Source organism: Pimephales promelas, chromosome 17 (genome assembly GCF_988280905.1).
Source record: "Pimephales promelas chromosome 17, fPimPro1.hap1.1, whole genome shotgun sequence".
In the NCBI taxonomy this organism is placed as follows: Eukaryota; Metazoa; Chordata; class Actinopteri; order Cypriniformes; family Leuciscidae; genus Pimephales; species Pimephales promelas.
The window spans coordinates 34,366,016-34,388,964 of NC_142785.1; the positions used below are offsets into that span (position 1 = coordinate 34,366,016).

General features: G+C 44.7%; 3 protein-coding genes across 5 annotated transcripts in view; 1 reads left to right on the forward strand and 2 right to left on the reverse strand.

The window, feature by feature from the left end:
* The window catches only part of rgrb (retinal G protein coupled receptor b), a 3,863-nt gene extending 3,557 nt beyond the window's left edge, over positions 1-306 (reverse strand). The window contains exon 1 of the mRNA XM_039683349.2: positions 13-306. Coding sequence (XP_039539283.1) covers positions 13-88 — 76 coding nt within the window. The 5' untranslated portion in view covers positions 89-306. The remainder of the gene's footprint in view (positions 1-12) is intronic.
* The window catches only part of lrit1b (leucine-rich repeat, immunoglobulin-like and transmembrane domains 1b), a 20,463-nt gene extending 14,816 nt beyond the window's left edge, over positions 1-5,647 (forward strand). For all 3 annotated transcript variants that reach the window (XM_039683328.2, XM_089122467.1, XM_089122466.1), the window contains exons 2-5: positions 2,023-2,217; positions 2,580-3,040; positions 3,128-3,433; positions 3,651-5,647. In XM_039683328.2, coding sequence (XP_039539262.1) covers positions 2,108-2,217; positions 2,580-3,040; positions 3,128-3,433; positions 3,651-4,723 — 1,950 coding nt within the window. In that variant the 5' untranslated portion in view covers positions 2,023-2,107 and the 3' untranslated portion in view covers positions 4,724-5,647. The remainder of the gene's footprint in view (positions 1-2,022; positions 2,218-2,579; positions 3,041-3,127; positions 3,434-3,650) is intronic.
* A 3,055-nt stretch (positions 5,648-8,702) lies between these two features.
* LOC120487108 (cadherin-related family member 1a) lies at positions 8,703-19,033 on the reverse strand. Its single transcript, XM_039683319.2, has 17 exons — positions 18,896-19,033; positions 18,417-18,512; positions 18,065-18,210; positions 17,907-17,957; positions 15,723-15,812; positions 15,536-15,622; positions 13,824-13,934; positions 13,511-13,654; positions 13,349-13,427; positions 13,038-13,138; positions 12,748-12,951; positions 12,374-12,526; positions 12,131-12,295; positions 11,873-11,940; positions 10,848-11,076; positions 10,222-10,476; positions 8,703-10,010 (listed from the first exon to the last, which is right to left on the reverse strand). The coding sequence occupies exons 1-17, from the start codon at positions 18,945-18,947 to the stop codon at positions 9,426-9,428; spliced, it is 2,616 nt and encodes an 871-aa protein (XP_039539253.1). The 5' UTR covers positions 18,948-19,033; the 3' UTR covers positions 8,703-9,425.
* Between the last annotated feature and the right edge of the window lie 3,916 nt (positions 19,034-22,949).

The window sequence follows — 22,949 nt, forward strand, 5'->3', positions numbered from 1 at the left end:
AGCGTCACTCACCGCCGACCAGCAACGCGGATCCGAAGGCGAACATGTCGAAATCACTGAAACCCTCCGGTAACGCGTATGAAGCCATTTTCAGCAGTTTCTCACAGCTGTCCGATCGCAGTGCCCGAGTTTATATGTGTGTGTCTTTGCTTGTGAAAGTGTGTGTGAGATTTAAAGCCTCTGAAATCCCCGCAGGAATGTTTTAATTTTTAATGCCGCAGAAGTTTGTGAAACAAAAGCTGTTGCGCTCATTCTCCTCAGTCATGCGTCCGAGAACAGCGAAGAGGAACACACACACACACACACACACACACACACACACACACACACACACACACACACACACACACACACACACACACACACACACACACACACACACACACACACACACACACACACACACACACACACAATGAACACACGCTCGAACATCAAATCCTCAACACATATACTGTAGTTGAGCTTGTCATATAGATTTGCTATGGCCACGTTATATTATTATATTTATTTTTAAGGTTTAAAGGGACATGAAATTCAAATCCTCAAAAAGTTGTACTTCCACCAAAAATAAAATAAAAAGTATGTAGACATAGCTTCCTAGAAGTAGTTTATATTCTGCAGCTTCATCTTCATCTTCATCCCTCAACCTGACATAATCTAAACTAACACTAAACCTAAACGAACCCCTTTTTGCTTGAGATCAAAGTGCCAGAATCAGTCTACTGTGTCTGTATTTTGTGGACACACTTCTAAACGAGACTGTTAAATTCAAATCAAAGGTTGCATTTAGGAAACTAATTCTGTAACTAATTAACTATAACTAATAACTAATTCTTTGTTCTTAGATTTCAGATGTTAATGCCATTGGGAAATAATATGCGTACATTGTACAAAAGTCGAATGAAATGGGTTCACTGTAATAATCTCATTTTAGCGGACAGAGACTCTCCAAAGAACAAAGCTTTCCCCTGTTGTTTTCCACTGATAAGAGTTTCTATAAAACGAATGATTAAAATGTGCAATCTGAGTGAACCTGAGAAATCAGAAATCAGAAACTAGTTCTCTACACTTGGATCTGTTTAATAAACGAGTTAATTAATAATTTAAATATGATGAATGGTGTGGATCTCCATTATTGGTTTAAAGGACAGAATGTGGAGCAAATAGAGGCTACTAGTATCATGCTATATACAGTATTATATTATATTTTATTATATATGTTATATTATGTTATTTATATTAATTATATTATATTATTATATAATATTAAATATTATGTTCTGAAGACTATATGCACATGAATGTATTTCAGTGTGAGACAGTAAAAAGACTCCATACTGCCACCAGGTGTTCCTCACGACATACACACACGACACTGTTAATATTTTAATGTATCACCATCTGCATTTTTGTTTTAATCATGTAAGCGATGTAGACCAAACAGACAGTAAAGATATTCATGTTATCTAACCATTTTAACCAGATCTGTGTGTAAAGCAGATGTATTCGAAAAACAGAAAAATTAATATGATCTTCATTTTAATGCACCACAAACACTGTTTTTGCTGAAGTGAAAATTCCTGCTAAAGTGCATCATTGAGTTGAATTGACGTTTTGATGCATGGATTTGAAGTCAAAGGTCAAACAAACAAAACACTTTTGCATGTGTCATGTTTTTATTTAATATATCTATTACAAAATATTTTCAATTTAAGTAATCTTTGAAAAGCAACATCATAAAAAATACAGTTCTCCCCACTGCATGGCTTCCTGGCCGTGTGGTAAAAATAGAATAAAAGAAAGCCGATCACCGATACGATGCTGTGAATTCACAAACTTCTGTCCAATCCCAGGTCTAAAATTAACCCTCCAATCAAAAAGGAACGTCTCTGTTCTGTGTATATACAAAAGGCAACCGCGCAGCCTATGGGCTTCCAGGAAGGAATAATCGTGTAAATGAAAATACCCAAGGTCTTCCTCTAATCTGCTCTATCCCTTTTATCTGGGGATTCGGAGCAGAGCGAGCAGAAGCTGGAGAGACGCAGAGATGCTGCAGGAATAACAGACTCAGGATCACAGCGAGAGAGAACCGGAGGCAGGGAAGATGTTTTGGGGTTTGGCGCTGGCGCTGTGTGTTCTCCCCTCGATCTGCGGCTCCTGTCCTGCTCAGTGCAGCTGCTTCTACCACAAACTGAGCGACGGCTCCAAGTCAAGGTATTTCACACGGACTCTGTCATTTACTGAACGCAGGTGTTACTGTAGAAAGGGTTCATATGGACCGTGGTCTGCAGAGTATTGACATGCCAGATTGAGCCTGCTCTTCATGTAGTCATTGGATTAACGCGCGCGTGCTTTTTAATCTCCTCCGTCGCAGTGTTTCAGGTCTCTGCACACAGTGTGATGATGATGATGATGATGATGATGATAATAAACAATAAAAGTAAACCCAAAATAGTGCACAGCGTATCATTGTTGATTGACTACTGTAATTGTAAATAAAAGTGGATAATTCTTGTTTGTTGTTGACCATAAGGACGTGGCTGTCATAAACACATCTCTGTGCTGTGTTTCTGTAGGAGTGTCCTGTGTAATGGCCCTGACCTCACTGTCATCCCAAACAACTTTCCCTCGGACACCTCCAAACTGCGCATCGAGAAGACGTCCATCAGCCGTGTGGCCAGCGATACCTTTCTCTACCTCATTAACCTGGAGTACCTCTGGATATCCTTCAACTCGCTCTCCTCCCTCAGCGCCGACAGCTTCCGAGGACTCTATGCCTTGGATGAACTACGGATGGATGGGAATCTTCTCACTTCATTTCCATGGGAATGTTTGACGGACATGCCCAGCCTTCGGCTTCTGGATTTGCACAACAATAAAATCAGCAGCATCCCAGCTGAGGCAACCATTTACATCAAAAACTTGACCTATCTGGATCTGTCCAGCAACAGTCTTGCTACCGTCCCGGCCGAGGTTCTGACGTCATGGTTCTCTCTGAAACCTCCTCCAGATACAGAGAATTCCAAAATGATTCTGGGTGAGTTTGTTCCTACAGTCTGATCATTTGAGTCTTAGTCATTAGCCAATAGGAAAACATAGACGTAAGTGTCTGTTCTTTGTGCAGGTCTTCACGACAACCCCTGGCAGTGTGACTGTCGTCTGTTTGAGATGGTGCAGTTCCAGAAGTTTCCTTCGTCCTCGGTGGCGCTGATCGACACAGGCCTGCGCTGTGCCGAGCCGGAGAGCCTGTCAGGAGTCCTCTTCTCGGACGCTGAGCTCCGCAAGTGCCAGGTTCCCCGCGTGCACACGGCCGTCGCCAGGGTCCGCAGCTCCATCGGGAACAACGTGCTTCTGCGCTGCGGGACCATCGGAGTGCCCATCCCGGAGCTTGCCTGGTCCCGGGCCGACGGCAAGCCCATGAACGGCACCGGTACGCTCGCTCTCGTCTCGTGTCTGCCTGGGTTTATTGCTCCTGCTAAGTGAATGCGCCGCCCAGGCGTGCTTTAACTGCTAATAAATAAATGGAATCCGCTGCTCAAGCAATAAGAGACGCAAACGTGCAAGTGAAATTAGTTGTGATCGCTGTTATGTGTAAATGCACAACTAGAACTCATGCTAATGTCATTGTGTTTTCTTTTATCCTATAGTTCAACAGGAAGTCTCTAAAGAGGGCATCATCTGGTCCATTCTCAGCGTTCCTGCTGTTTCCTATCGAGATTCAGGGAAATATGTTTGCAGAGCCACGAACTTTGTCGGGAGTGCCGATGCCATCATCTCACTCGTCATTTCTGATACGTGGCAAATCGACGAAACGGTCGCCAAAAAAAGCTACGGAAAGAAGAATGGTGGATTTGGTCGTGCGGCGTATCAAGAGAAACTCGTGGCCAGATACGTGCCTCCTGCCACGTCGGCCGCCGTGCCCATTATTGAGCCTCTAAATGGACCAAAAAACACACAGTCTATCCGGGTCGAAAGCTACAGCGTTTCTGATGATGCTCCCAAAGCGAACGCCACGGCGGCACCGGCAGCCAGCACAGAGGCCGACAGTGTCGAGGAACTTCAGAAAGACGTGTTGAGGAACCTTGAGGCCGATGTTTCTTCTCTACAGCAGGTCCCCGAGCGCCGAGTCGTTCGGTCAGTCAAAGTGATCGGCGACACCGACCACACCGTATCCCTGAACTGGCGAGCGCCCACAGCCACCAACACCACGTCCTTTAGCGTTCTGTACGCCGTCTTCGGTGAGCGAGATATGCGGCGCATTAATGTCGGACCCGGCAAGAATCGCATCACGATCGAAGGCCTCGTGCCCAAAACCAAGTACATAGCGTGTGTGTGTGTGAAAGGCCTCATCCCTAAGAAAGAGCAGTGTGTGATTTTCTCCACGGACGAGGCGGCCAGTGCCAGCGGCACACAGAAGCTCATTAACGTGGTGGTGATCACTGTCGCCTGCGTCATCGCGGTTCCTCTGACCCTGATCGTGTGCTGTGGGGCGCTGAAGAAGAGGCTGCAGAAACTGCTGGGACGCAAGGCCAAAGACATTCAGGATTCCTATGTGACGTTTGAGACTCTGTCTCCAGGCACCAAAGCTAAAGGCATGGAGGGGGAATACCTCAGCAGACTGAACCCGGACGAGTCCAACCGCCTGCTGTCAGCCCGCTCCAGCCTCGACTCGGCAGCCACGGCCCGGACCGAGGGACAGCCCAACGAGTACTTCTGTTGATCCAAACCCATGGCCCGGTCCGAGGGACAGCTCAACGAGTACTTCTGTTGATCCAGACCCATGGCCCGGTCCGAGGGACAGCTCAACGAGTACTTCTGTTGATCCAGACCCATGGCCCGGGCCGAGGGACAGCTCAACGAGTACTTCTGTTGATCCAAACCCATGGCCCGGTCCGAGGGACAGCTCAACGAGTACTTCTGTTGATCCAGACCCATGGCCCGGTCCGAGGGACAGCTCAACGAGTACTTCTGTTGATCCAAACCCATGGCCCGGTCCGAGGGACAGCTCAACGAGTACTTCTGTTGATCCAGACCCATGGCCCGGTCCGAGGGACAGCTCAACGAGTACTTCTGTTGATCCAAACCCATGGCCCGGTCCGAGGGACAGCTCAACGAGTACTTCTGTTGATCCAAACCCATGGCCCGGTCCGAGGGACAGCTCAACGAGTACTTCTGTTCATCCAAACTAAGTTTCATGTGTTTGAAAGCATGTTGACCTTCCTCAGCCCCGAAAGGGAACAAACCAGTTTAGAGAAAGTTCACTGTTCAAAAAGGGAATGAAATAATGTCTTTGTTTTTTATTTTTGTCATGCATTTTTCCAATGAAATGTTTATCATTGATGAATTCATCATGCATATTGAATACAGTGAAATATCTTTATACAACACATAATACCCATCTGTCTGATGTGAAAGTGAGAGCATAAGACTTTCTGTTTGGACTGCCAAGAGAAGGTTAGTGACATACATCCTTAAACTTTTTCTTTTTAAGTGTTTTTCTTTGTACTGTTATCTTGGGTGAGTGTTTTCCACTTTAACCCTAAAACTGTACTTATAATCTGTCAAATCAAGAATTTGTTGATGTCTCTATGTACTGAAATATTTTGTGTTTAAGAAAATTACTGAATAAAACATTTTTTTAAATATGGTTCTTGATATCTGAAGTCTTGCACCTGAAAACGTACGATGCACATTAACCGTTCTATTCCTAATTCGTCTGAATGCTCAAAGCAATATTTTCAAACTTAAGTTGAAGTTTGAGCATTAAGGATAATAGGATTTACTCCATAGATCCAGTGAACCGCACGGAGCTGCCGTGTGTTTAATGTCTGAGATCCCAAATGTAATTCTGTATAAAAGCTATTTAAATGATTGAGAGAAGGATTTAGAGAATTAATATTTCTTAACACTTGCTTTATCTTGTTTTATTAAAACTTCAGTAATTCATTACCGCACAGCAATTGAACAAAAGTAATTTAATTTGAACATGTTCATTATTTATTGCTGGTAAGCGCCTGTGAAATAACACAGGATTGTGTCTAAGCATCATTTGCTCCCTGATCCACTGCGTCAGGATAGATTAAGGGTAATGAGCTTAAGTGAAGCAGGACCACAGATAAAGCACTCAATGAGTGTTTTCAGAACACTATGGCCGTCTTCCTCACGGCTCTATCTGTGCTCTTCCTTGTGTCCGACCCGAGCCCTGTGTCCGACCAATTCCCTGTGTCCCACCGGATCCCCGTGTCCGACCAGATCCCTGTGTCCGACCAGATCCCTGTGTCCAACCCGATCCCTGTGTCCAACCCGATCCTTGTGTCTGACCCAATCCCTATGTCCGACCCTATCCCTGTGTCCGATCGGATCCTTATGTCCGACCTGATCTCTGTGTCCGACTGGATTCCTCTGTCCGACCGGATCCCTGTGTCCCACCGGATCCCCGTGTCCGACCAGATCCCTGTGTCCGACCAGATCCCTGTGTCCAACCCGATCCCTGTGTCCAACCCGATCCTTGTGTCTGACCCAATCCCTATGTCCGACCCTATCCCTGTGTCCGATCGGATCCTTATGTCCGACCTGATCTCTGTGTCCGACTGGATTCCTCTGTCCGACCAGATCCCTGTGTCCCACCGGATCCCCGTGTCCGACCAGATCCCTGTGTCCGACCAGATCCCTGTGTCCAACCCGATCCCTGTGTCCAACCCGATCCTTGTGTCTGACCCAATCCCTATGTCCGACCCTATCCCTGTGTCCGATCGGATCCTTATGTCCGACCTGATCTCTGTGTCCGACTGGATTCCTCTGTCCGACCGGATCCCTGTGTCCGACTGGATCCCTGTGTCCGACCGGATCTCTTTGTCTGACCGGATCTCTGTGTCCGACCTGATCTCTGTGTCCGACCCGATCTCTGTGTTCGGCCTGATCCCTGTGTCCGACCCGATCCCTGTGTCCGATCCGATCCTTGTGTCCGACCTGATCACTGTGTCCGACTGGATCCCTGTGTCCCACCGGATCCCTTTGTCCAACCCGATCCTTGTGTCTGACCCAATCCCTGTGTCCGACCCGATCCCTGTGTCCGATCGGATCCTTGTGTCCGACCTGTTCCCTGTGTCCGACTGGATTCCTCTGTCCTACCGGATCCCTGTGTCTGACTGGATCCCTGTGTCCAACTGGATCCCTGTGTCCAACTGGATCCCTGTGTCCGACCGGATCTCTTTGTCCGACCGGATCTCTGTGTCCGACCCGATCTCTGTGTCCGACCCGATCCCTGTGTCCGACCCGATCCTTGTGTCCGACCCGATCCCTGTGTCCGACCTGATCTCTGTGTCAGACCCGATACCTATGTCCGACCCGATCTCTGTGTTCGACCTGATCCGGTCAGACACAGGGGGTTGGACACAGGGATCGGGTCGGACACAAGGATCCGGTCGGACACAGGGGGTCGGAAACAGGGGGTCGGAAACAGGGATCGGGTCGGACACAAGGATCCGGTCAGACACAGGAAGCAGGTCGAAGACAGAGATCAGGTGTTTTCAGAACACTATGGCCGTCTTCCTCATGGCTCTGTCTGTGCTCTTACTTGGGTCCGACCCGATCTCTGTGTCCGACCAATTCCCTGTGTCCCACCGGATCCCTGTGTCCGACCGGATCCCTTTGTCCAACCCGATCCTTGTGTGTGGCCCAATCCCTGTGTCCGACCTGATCCCTGTAACCGATCGGATCCTTGTGTCCGACCTGATCTCTGTGTCCGACTGGATTCCTCTGTCCAACCGGATCCCTGTGTCTGACTGGATCTCTGTGTCTGACCCGATCTCTGTGTCCAACCTGATCCTTGTGTCCGACCTGATCTCTATGTCCAACTGGATCCCTGTGTCTGACCGGATCTCTTTGTCCGACCGGATCTCTGTGTCCGACCCGATCTCTGTGTCCAACCTGATCCCTGTGTCTGACGCGATCTCTGTGTCCGACCCAATCTCTGTGTTCGACCCGATCCCTGTGTCCGACTCGATCCCTGTGTTCGACCCGATCCCTGTGTCCGACCCGATCCCTGTGTCTGACCCAATCTCTGTGTCCGACCCGATCTCTTTGTTCGACCTGATCCCTGTCTCTGACTGGATCCTTGTGTCCGACCCGATCCCTGTGTCCGACCCGATCCCTGTGTCTGACCGGATCCTTGTGTCCGACCCGATCTCTGTGTCTGACTGGATCCTTGTGTCCGACCCGATCCCTGTGTCCGACCCGATCCCTGTGTCCGACCCAATCTCTGTGTCCGACCCGATCCCTGTGTCCGACCCGATCCCTGTGTCCGACCCAATCTCTGTGTCTGACCCGATCCCTGTGTCCGACCGGATCATTGTGTCCGACCCGATCTCTGTATCAAGATCCCTGTATCCGACCCGATCACTGTTTCCGAACCGATCCCGATGTCCGACCCGATCCCGGTGTCTGTGTGTGTGTTTGTGACAGGCAGTGTGTGTGTTTGTGACGGGCAGTGTGTGTGTCAGACAGGCTCTGATTTACTCTTCAACTTTAGCATATTGTTGCACTGCTAAAAATGTGTTCAATGATAAATCACTTGTACCTAAATCAGTTTTACCTTATTTTTTGAAGTTGCCTTAAATACAAATGTTTAACAAATTAGAGAATTTAGCATTAACAATTGAATATTAGGAAGAAGACATTAGACAATTTTTTCATTTTATTTTTTCATTTTTAAATAACACCTTAAAAATGTTTTATTTCTAAATGGATTAAAAGCACAGAGTTCACATAATAAACACACTTGACATTTTGATATGCCGTACACATAGCACATGGATTTTTATCTGCTTTTAAATCACTTTCAAAATATCAGTGAAAAATTCTTTACAAAACAATAAAAAATAGTAATAACAAAAAGCAATAACTAGATGAGAGAGTCTGGTTTCAGATGTCTGTACAGCCATAAACTTTCACTGAAGATCCTCAAGGCAGAAGTTGTTCAAAGAAGAAATGCAGCCAGACAGCCGGATGTAAATCTATCGAATAACGATGGACGGAGAGTGTCGTTTGGGGGATTAGATAGGTTTAGTTTAGACTGAATGGAATGAAACCTAAAGATGGCAGTATGGAGCTAATCACCAGAACTAAAGCATGAACGGCTCTAAGAGCAGCAGGTCTGAGGTGTACATTACTGAAACGCTTTCTGCTTACAGACACATATGTGCATAGACCGGTATTAGCAAGTTACTTAGCATTTTTATGACTTTTTTTTTTAGAATACAAGCCAGATCATATAATTATAAAGACTGTACGCCATGTTGAAAAACAGAAACACTTTAGCACTTTCACACAATAATAAATAAACATTCTTCAAGAGCTGCTTGTGACATCAAGCGTTCGGTCCATCAAACACACACGTAACCCATGTGGATTGCGTCAGTGTGTCAGTAATAATAACCTCGATTTGCCTCAATAATTTTCTGTTCTATTCTCATTTTCAGCTCCGAAACGAGAGCAGAGCTGATGCCGGCGCCGTCTGTGCGACTGATGGACCCGGACACTGAGGGCACGTCCCGCTGGTCCCGCTGATGGTCCCGCCGAGGCCCGGTCGGCCCGGACACTGAGTCCCGCTGATGGCCCCGCTGGTTCCGCTGAGGCCCGGTCGGCCCAGTCGCTGCTGGAGGAGGAGGAGGGAGGACTGGAGCACTGGGAATGGGTCGCTTGGTTCTGGAGCTGCCGTTGTTTCCCTTGGGCTTGTCACTCGTGTCTTCATCATCCTCATCATGGTTGCGGTCGTGTCCGAACGCTGGCCTGAAGCTCCAGTGCTGAGGCTCTTTGGCCCTCCTGCGAATGATGCGGCGAGCTGGCCTGATCCTATTGGACTTTGTGTTGCGAAAGAACAGAAGAGTGGAGATCAAAACTGTGACCAAAACCATAACAGAGATGAAGCCGACCGCCAGGCCAAGGGCTTTCAGTGGATTCTCTCGGCTCTGCATTAGAAACATGGCCATGGGCCCTTTGAGCCCATTCTGTGAAAAGAAATATTTCAAGAAAGGGTTGTAAATAATGTACACAACATGAAGAAGTTCTGTGGTTGATGCAATAAAACAACTGTATATACACACTCCAGATTCCAGTATCAAGGCATTCGCATCATACCCCAAAGTGCTGTACATGGCAGTAATGTGATATTCTTCACAAACACAACTGAACACACACTGACCCCGACCCTGGTCTCACCGGCTCGGTGATGTCGATGTTCACGACCGCTGTGGTGCTGAAGGACGGAGAGCCTCGATCCCGGGCCTGGACCAGAACTGACCACCTGCAGTCCTTCTGTCTGGTGATGTTCTGCACGATCTCCATAGACCTGATGTACGGCTTGAGCTTAATCTCTCCCGTGGACGAGTTAATGTCGAAGATGTCGTCTGGATCGGCTTTCATGATGGAATATTCAATGATGTTATTGGGTTCCTCTGCGTCCTCATCCACAGCCTGAACACACACCGGAGTCAAGCCTCAATCATTCACATTTACTCCATTACTGACGTCTAATCTGGCTCCCTGGGATCATGGGAGTTCATGCCTCTGGAACAATGAGAGATTCGTCTAATCTAGTATGGGGGCCAATTTAGTTAAAGAACGAAAACTACAACTAGGGGGTGGTGTTGGCGCAGTGGATAAGACACATGCCTTTGGTGTGAGAGACCCGGGTTCGAATCCAATGTGTCCCTGAGCAAGACACTTAACCCCTAGTTGCTCCAGAGGCGTGCGACCTCTGACATATATATATAGCAATTGTAAGTCGCTTTGGATAAAAGCGTCAGCTAAATGAAGAAATGTAAATGATATGAAATGATACAAACCTGTATTTGCACCGGCGCCCCGATGATCATGGTCTTTTCCAGGAAGTTCTGGTTGAACTCAGGCCGATGGTCATTTTGGTCGAGCACAGTGACGAAAACCTCTGCAAGGCTGTATTTCCCCTCAGTGTCTTCAGCTTTTACATAGAAATTATATTTGGACTTGACTTCAGCATCTAAGGAGGCCCAGGGCTGCGTGTAAATGATGCCAGACGTGGGGTGAATGAGAAACCTGGAACAGACAAATAATCACAAGACTTTATTGAAAACTATGAGGTAGTTAACGTCTCTAACTCACGAGAAGTTTCCAAAAAAATGAGATGAATACCATCCGGCACTGAACAAGAAACATTTCAGTGTGGTAATGATGGATAAAAATATAGAAGATCCAAAATAAACATGCAGGTTTGAAGCCGTTATAAGAACTTGTCATTTAATCTGGATTTTAAGCAGCTGTTTTTTTAGTTCTCAGTGTGAAAATTAACAGTCAGACAGAAACCTGATATTTTTCACACCATTATAATTTGCCTTCTGTACTGGGGAAGAATCAAAGCATAAATTGACAGGTTTTGCATTATCTGTGTGTGTTCTGCCTCCAGCTGTCACATCGCGCGCTAATTGTGCCTGACTCACTCGCGGGTGTGGAGATGCTATTTTTACTCCTCCAATCCCATAATAAGATTAGCATCTCCCTCACTAGAGTCTGTCTGTAAGCTGTCCTGTGCTCGTCCTTTAGTCCTTTACTGGCCTCGTAAACACTGGGAGAGCCACTCTCTGACCTGACGCTAACAGCACACACGCTGGGGTCTGGTCCCATTCTGCGTCAGATTGGCCACCGAATCCTCATTCTTAGGTAACTTTAGTGCAGAAATCGCAAGCAAATGTTTGAAGAGTGACATATATTATTAACAAAAGATTAATCCAAACAGATGACGGAACAAATGTTACGTAAAGGCCGAACGTCTCTGATATTGGAGCTCTGAATCGCGCATCTGAAGCCACAGTGTTCATTGTTGAGAGATACTCACAGATCTGCACCAGAGCCGTAGATGGAGTATTTCACTTCACCCCAGAGCCCTGAGTCGGGGTCGGCGGCCTGTAAAACACCACAAGCGCATCAAACGTGGACACAGAATGCATGAAAACCCTCAATATAAGACCTGGAGCTGAAATATTGCCCTGATTATGAAGCGTTTGTTGGAGCAAAGCAGCAGAGACACTGCCTACAGTTAGCACTCAGGGTTCACGTCTTGGTAAAGCCTAAACATCATTCACACGCGGCTCACGGTCACGGAGACGACGTCGGATCCTCCAGGGGAGTTTTCCGGGATCCTGGCGATGTAAAACTCTGAGGAGAACTTTGGAACGTTGTCGTTGGTGTCCAGAAGATTGATCACGATGTCCGCGGTGGCACTGAAGCGCTCCGGAGTGTCGATCTCGACCGCCAGCAGCTGGAACACAGGATCAAACACTCAGACTCTGAACACACAGCGACGGGCGCGCGAGCAAGAGGAGGATCGGGATCAGACCTTGAATGTTAAGAACTGGTATTTCTCGTAGTCGATGGCGGTTGAGTTTTCCACGATGACGGTGACTTGGGCTTCGTTGAGAACCGTCTGAGGAACCACACGCAGAACTCGAGACGGTCCCGCCAGAAACAGCCGGAACTTAGCGTTCGCTCCCTGAGTGACACGGCAGAGGTCAAAGGTTACGGTATATTAACACTGACAACATCCACAGAACACTGTTCATTAGGAGAAACTTCTGAAAAAAACTTAGACGCAGACGGGCTAGGTTGTGTGTGTGTGTGTGTGAGAGAGAGAGAGTGGATTGGTGTGCAGGGGCGTTCTCCACTGATTGGCATGTCTCTCGAGTGACCAATGTTTGGTGTCGGCTGCGTCACCTGGTCCGAGTCGTTGACCGTGATCTTCAGGCCTCGGAGGATCTCTCCCTCCGGCGGGTGTTCGTACATGGTCAGCTCGAAGCGGCTCTGGGGCCCGCTCTCGCCGTAGAAGGTGGGCGGGTGGTTGTTCAGGTCCACCACACGAATCGTGACTGTGGTCACCGAGAAGTCCACAAACCCACGGTCAGGCCCAACCTCTGAAGCCTTGGTTTAACGTGAAGAACGGGTTATGTCATGCATGTAATTCATACTTAATCTTTACTGATATTCATATTATAACTACAGCCAACCTTGACTTTTAACTCGTATAACTCATTCCTCAGCTGTACTGGAAATGACGTCAGGCTGATCGTCCCACTGGTGCTGTTGATGATGAAGAAGCCGTCGCTGCCTTTGGCCAACAGAAGAAGAAGACACAGACGGCGTACGATCGATTTAGATGAACTTTCTAAGTATTACTGAATCTATGATGCTCTTAGTTTAGCACAATCTGCACAACATTATTAACATCACAGCATTATTAAGACAGAACTTGGTAAATAAATTGAACTAGAGAACATGAACGCAGACGTTCAGCACTGAAGCAGTAAACGCAGCTGACCATTGAGGACGGAGTAATGGACGGGATTGGGGTTGTTCTGGTCCCCGTCTTTGGCAAAAACAGTGAATATCTCTGAACCCTGGACAAAAAGACAGAACATTGGCATAAAAGCTCAGGGAGGACTGTTGAAATATACAGTATATGAAACAGTGTCATACTTACTGGTACAGAGACTTCATAGACAAATCCAAAATACGGAGTCCCAACAAACACTGGAGGAGAATCCTGGATGTCAAGGACATTGATGGTTACGATGGCTGTCGAGGTCATGACCTGGTATTTCCCATGATATTTACCTCCTCCGTCCTGAGACAGACCGAAACACACAGATGATCGGACACTTACTCAATTAAAGGACCACATGGGAAACGACGATCCGAGGAACTTCTGCTCATCTTTGAACTTCATTTTTACAACATAAAGGCATTTATGAAAGATCAAAGCAAACACCATAAAGCAGGATTCTGCGGCTCACCTTTGCAACAACAGTGACAAAATGAGTCCTGGCGAGTTCGTAATCCAGCGATTCACCGGGTCTGACGCGCAGAACGCCACTGTGACCGTCGATGCTGAACTTACTGCTGGACTGCAAACGAAACGACAACTGGTGAAGATTTCTTTCCTGAAATATATAACCAGTCTCTCAAGATTACAGTCAGTTTGTGTTTAAACTCAACCGTTTTAGACCAATCAGTTCCGAGTCCGACAGATGACTAAAACTCAAATGGCACACACTGAACCGCCACTACAAGCTGCTTGTCACGGTGTGCGTGTAGATGATCCAACAAGAACGAGATGTGTGACGCAGAACAAACTATTTACAAGAGGCTTTAATGAACACCTAGAGCTATAACCACAGGACTGAGAGACCAGCAGAACAGGGAACGGGTGCCAAACTAATTAGAAACCATGGTAACGAGGGAGAACTCAGGTGACAGTGACGATGAGCGTGACACAGGTGATCTCTGAAACAACCTGATCGTGAAGTACGCTTGATGAAGAATCTGGTTTCTCAGAGCAACACTGATGCACTTTCTGCATTGTTTACACCCAAACATCTAGTGTTTTAACCCTGCGTAGATTCTGCCTGCCGCTGTTCGTGGATGAGTAGTGTATATGTAGTGTATGAGTAGTGTATGAGTAGTGTATGAGTAGTGTATGAGTAATGCATGTTTAGTGTATATGTAGTGTATGAGTAGTGTATGAGTAGTGTATGAGTAGTGTATGAGTAATGCATGTTTAGTGTATATGTAGTGTATGAGTAGTGTATGAGTAATGTATGTGTAGTGTATGAGTAATGTATGTGTAGTGTATGAGTAATGTAATTCCTTCTAGTCTTTCTATTCATTTGAGCTCATAAAAGCTGAGTGTACACTAATTATATCAGGAATGATGAAGAGGATTGTTTAAAAAAATAGAAGTGTGTGTGTGTGTGTGCGTAAGCCAGGCTAAGCCACCTGCCTAAATGTAATTGAAATTTAATCCAGTAGCAGAACAGTTTCTGATGGCCCTTTAGTGTCAGGGTCTGTTCGCCAGCGTCCCACACGACTGTCCTCGACCCACAGTCGAATCTCATCCTCAGTGGTCATTATTTTAAACTCATTCCCCTGAGAACGAGTGACACTCATAGACATAATATAGAGCTAGACGCCCTATTGGCCGCTGGGTGCAAGAAATGCGGCCGCCATCTTTAACCGGTCATACTCCTATTAGCATTGCGTAGAAGCAGTTAAGATGCCAGAGCACTGTGCAGCATATTCATCATATTCATCATATTCATCATATTCATCATATTCATCATATTCATCATATTCATCATATTCATCATATTCCTGCTCAAATCGGCGAACCATCGCAAATAGGGCTCGGGGGATTACTTTTCACAAATGAGATTTAACATTGGTTGTATTTTGTGTATTTGTACCATGTGTCCTGTATCATAGCTACATGTATGACCTTTGCAGCAAAAAAACAAAAACAAAAACAAAAAAAAACAGATAACCTAACCTAACCCTAACCCAAACAGATTACACTGAGCGGAGCGGGTGACCGGTCTACGACGGCGGCTCCACGGCTCGTCCGCACCAGTCGGCAGCAGCGGTCGATAGGGCGTCTACTCGCTATTATGTCTATGGTGACACTGACGCCACAGGAAGTACTCTAGGTCAGGAAGTAGTTTATCTTCACCTGCAGGAAGTAGGAAACACTTCCCCCGGAGCCGATGTCTCTGTCGACGGCCTGGACTCTGTAGAAGCTGCTGCCCGAGGGAATGTCCTTCAACACAGATCACAATCATGTGGACTGTGTTTTATAACACACACACGCACACACACACACATATATATATTCATTTCCAAACTGATTTCACTCTCACCTCAGGGACATCCACTATAAAGGGTCGATTTAAAAACTCAGGCTTTTCGTCATTAACATCTGTGATAAACACTCGAACATTTTCTACCACCTGAAGAAACAAGGTATAAAGTAAATTTGATCTGAAAAATTGGATATGCATTGTCAATTAAATTATTATAAATATGAAAGCACATTAAACACAATAATATGCAGAGGACTATGGGACTAAATAATAATTAATTAACAAAATCCTAAATGAACGATTATTTCTAAAAACATTCCTACAGCCAAACGAATAAGAATAAGTATAAAAATGTAACATAATCACATTAATGTAAAGGTTTCTTTGAGATATTAGCTGTCATTAGATCACAGAACGTATTACATGGCTTTATGGATAATGTTCACGTATGATGAATGATGAATGTCATGTATATGGTTCAAATGTATTCTTGTGTAATATTAGTGTCTACTGTGTATTTTGCTAATATTGGGGGATATCCCTTTAAGGTTGAGGACGCTCTTGATTACCCATTACTGGGCACCTAAGTGTTTTAATGGTGGTGAGGTGTGTTTGGGGAAATGGCGTGCCAGTGTTGTTTGCTGCAGCGTTAAAGAGTAAAGCTTTCCTTATGGGCTGAGAGATTCCAACCGATTCGTCAAGTAATGGATTTAATGGGACAAAATATATTTTAACCACCTGGATTTCCAGCAAGAGGACGTGCTTGGACTCAAGTTCATAACTGTGTGAGTTATCATTGTCCGACGATCTACAGAGCTGGTGAGATCTGACTTTACTTTTTCATTTTTTTGAGTGGAACACCAAAGAGTCAAGGCTCTAGTTTTTCACTTTGTTTGTGGATTACGTTTTTTGTCACGGAGCCAACAGAGGATAATTTCTCGCGAACGGACTGTATATTTGGTTGGAAAGACTGTAGCGCGATCTTGAGCCAAACTGGACATTTGTTTTGGATAAAGTGTATGAACTGGGACAGAGAAGTGGGGAAATTGTGGGGTTGCACGCAAGGGACCGCGCTCAGCGCGTCAAGCAAATTAATGGATTGATAGGCCTATGTGTTTTTTTTTTGTTTGTTATTATTATTTTTTTTTTTGTGATCTTCAGCGCCGTCTGAAGATTTGTTTTGGGAAGATTTGTGTGTTTCAAAAAACTTCCATGCATTTGTGTTTGAGCATGGTTATTTGATATAGAAAATATTTAGAATGTGTTAGGATTGAAGTGTATTTTTCTGATTATTGCTGACATTCTAAAGATCCCCTTGTGCGTTTATAGTGATATCTGTGAAAAACAAAGAGTTAAACGCAGATTGTTACAAACATAAGCAAAAGAATAAACATGAGCATAAGCAGGAGCCGTGCTGTTCACACACATCGGTGTTGTGACACAGGGTGTGACTCCTGATCAGGAGATTCGCTTCTTCTTGTCATCATTCTCGTGACGTTTGTGACGTTGGTGGCGTCCGTGGTGTTTGTGGCGTTCGTGACATTGGTGGCGTTCATGGCATTCGTGACGTTTGGCATCCGTGGCGTTCGTCGTGTCTGTGGCATTTGTGGCGTTTGCGGTGTTTGTGGTGTTTGTGGCGCTCGTGGCGTTCCTGCCGTTTTTGGCTTTGTGGTGTTCGTGGCATTCGTGGCGTTCATGGCGTTTGTGGCGCTTGTGTTCTCTGTCGCAGGTGAAGAGATTAGATGGGCGTTTGTGCCGTTCGTGGCGTTCATGGCGTTTGTGGCGCTTGTGTTCTCAATCGCTGATGAAGAGATTAGATAACTGTAACTTTTTACAAACACGTTTGTTTAGACGTTTACATGTAGCAACACTTTTCATTCAAAACTTTCTCTACTGCTTAATACAGCACCAGAATGTAATTTTTTATCAGTTTTATGTTAATACACAATAAAATTACATTAAAGAAAAGTTTTTACTTTTATAAAAGTATGGATTTGTGAAACCGCTGTCGTCATCGTTGATCTTTTGCCACTGTGACGTCTCCAGTTTCTACCCAACATGCACCTCTTCGGGTGAGATGCGATCGGTCTGACAATGGTTCACTCTTTATAGTTAAACTGACCAATGACTGACCGCGACTGAAACGGACATGCCACTAACAGCTGAACATACAAACAATGATGCTCATCCTCTTTAAGAAGTTAGTCTGTAATTCAATCTTATTGTAATGGTGTTTTTGACCTTGTTTCTTCCATCTGTGATGGTCACGCATGCGGCGATCTCATCCTGAACCTGAACAATCAAAACAAGTTTAATTATTACCACAAATCTCAGACGTCAGCTGCTATTCCTCCTGATTTATGTCCTTATATTGTGCCGTAGTAATGACACACACTCACCTCTCTGTCCAGACTTTCCACGAGCGTCACATTCCCTGATTTGGGCTCAACACTGAAACACTCTCTGGATCCCTTATCAAAGGTCATGCCATAGGTCACGGGTTCCCCTTCTGGGTCGGAGCCATTCAGCGTGTACACATGAGTCCCTGTGGAGAAGCAGTCCAGATGTGTTCATACACTACGACCCCAAACCCACTGTCACTGTCACTCATGTCGCATTACAATGAGCTAAATATCTGATATCATGAAAATGGAGAAATACACTTCTGAACACAAATATGAAGTCCGCATGATCAGAGGTCAGTCTCATCTAGTATTAGATGTTCCTACAGAGGTGTGCTTGAACACTCACCCACAGCCGTGTCTTCAGCGATACTGAACAGCGCCATGTTTCCGTTGTTGCTGCCAGATCCATTATCATAGAAATACGGTGCGAAATCAGATTTGCCTGAAAACACAGATACTTCAAACTCAGCATCAAATAACACAGACATACACTTCCAGTGTTGAACATCAGGATGTTCACTCAAAAAACAGTGTAGGTTGTGATGTCTTTGTTAGATTGACAGCATGCAGACGAATCACGGACACAGAATCTATTCAGAACAATTCTATTGAAACTCAGTCTTAGTACGTGAGAATTACATGCGTTTTAGATAAATACTCTAAACATAAAACAATAGTTCCATTGTAAATTGTGCTGTTTAAAGTTAAAGGTGTATATTAAAGTAACCCAGTAGCTCTGCTCAGTCCATTATACTTAAAGGATTATAGAGACTCTCAGAGATCTGAACCTGATTAAAGTATTCTCTCAGAAACACAATCACTCACCCGTACACACACAGAGAGACAGCAGAAGAAGTAAAGTCTGTTTATTCCTCATTCTGTAGAGAGAGAGAGTGAGTGAAGAAGCAGCCGCTGCCCATCTGAAGACGTCTTTAGAGGTGTGTGTGTGTGTGTGTGTGTGTGTGTGTGAGAGAGAGAGAGAGAGAGAGAGAGCGCAGGAGAAGCAGACGCAGTAATCCTGTGACTCACTGCAGCTCATGCCTGAGACCTGGAACAACACACACACACACACACACACACACACACACACAAAGAAAGCATTAGGTTAGTTTATAACAAGTTGTTGTTGACCACACACACACACACACCGCAGCTCCTGCTCTCAGGGTTCTGTATGGGCCGTTTGTTCTGTGACTTCGGACCAAGAGAAATGGAAGGACCGAACCTGTAACCCGTCCTCATTCTGCTGTGATCATGAGCTGCAGCTGCTGGGAAAGCACATCTGGCTCTGAGCTATTCCAGGGTGCGGGGTTAGGTGTTTGTTCACACACACACACACACACACACACACACACACACACACACACACACACACGTCACGCAGAACATCACGAGAATCGCTCCGCTATATAGAGTTGCAGGAAGAACAGAAACGCTTCAGCTTTACTCTAAACACACCGATGGCTTTCTGCGTGAAGCTGGATCTCGCTGCAGTTTCAGTGGCTCGGTGGAGCTTCTTATTAATGCCCTTAAATATAAAACATGAGGTTTCCTTTATTTACTGTGACAGAATCATCAGGTCGCAGCTTCTATTCTCAGCGCAGGACGAATCGAAGCTCACCGAGGAACATGATCAGTTCACATGCCGTCCGTGATCGTACATCGCTCCTCCTGAAGAATGACTGTTGAACGACTAACCCTAACCCTGGCAGAAACAGCAATTTAATAAAAGACATCCCTCTCAACATAGCATCAGTATTAGGAGCGAATCTTCTGTCTAGTAATATTATTCATTAACTGTAGCTGTTCACGGTGGTGTTCATGTTTTAATCAGTCAGAATTTAGAGATTTAACAATGTGTATGTAATGGTGGAGAAGGCAGTAAATATAGAGACTACATTACTCTGGCGTAGGACTACAAACCCCATCAGCCAAGAGGAAACCAAACTCTTCAGGCTTTCTGAATTCAGAACTGCATAATAACAAATTATCATACTATTCTTATCATTTTTGCCAGAGAAATATATAAGAGTAGTATGGTAGCTGTAGTGCCCTCGAGAGCCACAGGAGGGCACTCTCTCTTTGTGTTATGTTTTCACCTCGGACTCATTATGTTCAGCTGTGTTTCATTGTTGGTAACTGAGTTCCTTATTTAAACCCTGTGTCCTTTGCGAAGTCTAGTTACACTGTAAACGTGCATTTCTGAGCATTTATCCCTGTTCTGTTTCTCTGTGTATCCCTGGACTCTTTGTCTTGACCCTTGACCCTTGTCTGTATCCTGGACTGTTCACGAACCTGTGCTGCCTGCCTCGACCCACGCGTGATTGGATTGGCCTTGTTTATTTTTGTGCCTGGTTGATTCCGGCTTATGTTCAAGTAGGGCTGGGCGATATGGCCAAAAAATCATATCTCGATATTTTTTGGTCAAATGGCGATATACGATATATATCTCGGTACTTTCTACGTTTTCTATTTAGATAAAGAAAATCTTTATATTAAAAAAAAAAAAAAAAAAAAATATATATATATATATATATATACAGTATATTCACATTCGGCCCAATGATATCCTACAAACAATGTTGATATTGAAGGATATGGAAACAAATATAATATAGGCTATGCAATATATTATGTGCAAAAAGCTTTTGTTTTTATATTGACTAAAAGCTAAACTAAAAATGAAAATAAAAACAAAAACAAAAGCACAAACTAATTATATTAGCCTGCATTTGATTACCCCATTATAATCACTTTCACTTTCATTAAAAATATATACTTGTAGGTTTAAAATTCCACATATGGCACATTTATTTTCTCCAACAACAAATATTTTAGCAATATGTTTCTTTTAGTCAGAATTATTGCGTACTACGTAGTACTATTCACGCGCATGCGCGCGCCGGCGCTCGTTCAAGGAAGCATGAATTTTAGCGGAGATTCACTTGCAGAAGCTCGTCCTCTTCTGACATGGACATATTTGTTGTGAAATGGACATATTTGCTTTACTTTCTAACATTTACAGATGGAGAATATGTGAAATGTAAGTTGAGCACTGAGGAAAGCACCACATCTCAAACGCATTAAACAGCGCAAGTATATCTGTCAGTCAGCAACAGTGTCTGTCAGAGCATTTATATCAAAATATATATCAAAGTGATTTTGACGCAATTAATATAAGCTTGTGTCATGTTTAGGACAAATTGTACTACGTAGCCTAGCTACTTTCACTGCAGCAGCTCACACTGCAACCTCCGCTATTTTTCAGATGTGCTCATATCAAACTACTGTATCGATATAAACGGTATTGCCTCATTCCATATCGTTTCAAAAAATATAACGATACATCGCACATATTCGATATATCGCCCAGCTCAAGTTCTAGTAAAGTTCTGCGCGTGGATCCGACCGTCTCAGTCCGTACGTCACAGGTAGTGTTCACTGTTCAGCATGTCTAGAGCTGCAGGAAAGTTGTACAGTTTTACTGTATGCATTTGCTGTCTTTAGAGAAGGTACGTTGATTTCTTAATATAATATTCAACATTATTATTGATCTGCATCGACTGACTGCACTGAGCCGGACGATGACATCGCGGTTTTCTCCAGCGCTGCTGTATCGACAAATGAACTAAATTAATGACTAATGAACAGAAATGACCCATCACTGAGCTTACTTAATCTGGACTGACGCTGTTTTCTTCTAGATCATTTCCCTGTTATCTCCGTAATGCTGGCTTGAAACACTCGGTGTTGTAAAACGAGCTGTAGAAATAAAGCTGACTTGACTTGATCTAGGCAGGTTTATTTAATAATACATGTACTGATTTTAATTAATTTATTGAAGCATGTGAACATTTTTGTGTATTATGTTTTGTATATGGCAATCATGAATTGTATGTTTGCTGCATGATTGTCGTTGACTTTAGGATCATTGGTGTCTGAAGAGATGAGTGTAATGTTTAATTCAATTAATCCAATTTTATTTGTAGAGCGCCTTACAACAGCCAAAAGGTGCACAAGGCGCTTTGCAGTAAAAACGCCAATGAACAACAATCTATAAAAACATAAGTGTGTTGCTAAAGGCCATTACCCTAGTTTTTGTATTATACTCACCACTAGGGGGTGCATGGGCGTTATAAATTTAAATTAGTAGTGGCATAGAAGAACACAGTTTGTTTGGAAGAGGGAAGCATGTTTCCGTCCTGGTTTCATCCCGTTCTCATCCTGTAGCGTCTCATAGAACGCTATATGACAAAACGGCGCTATACGACGCACATGGCACCCGTTATCGTTAATATTCACGCGAACCCAAGGCGTCATAAATCCTTTCGCGTAATATGAGACTACCCTACCCTGCCCCCACCTAAACCTAACCATCACAGCGCGTTAACGATAACGGGTGCCATGTGCGTAGTATAGCGCCGTTTGTCATGGCGTTCTAGATGACGCTAGAGGATGAGAATGCGTTGTTCATCCTGGTTCCAGTTCAATCATGTAAGTTTTGTTTCTTTATGTTGTCTATAATGTGTGTGTGGGCTCTGTAGCGAATGCTAGATTTCTTTTGTAGCTGTTTTTTCTTTATATCGGGGTGATTATCTGTACGAGTTGTTAAGGCTCTACTTATATGGACATCAAGTGGTTTCGATGGATTGTGGATTATCAAATATCCGAGTCCTAGGATTAGACTCTGTGGGATATCTTGTTTTTCTTGGATTATTTGAGGAGCTCTCGAAGGACGATTTTTCTAGTTTTTGTTTCATCATCAGCGGGACTTGGACATCATCCTAAACATTGACTCTTTCAACTTTAATTGTAGTAATTCTATCCTTACGCAGAGAATCACTCGTATACAACCTTGAACTGATCAGATAAGTTTTTA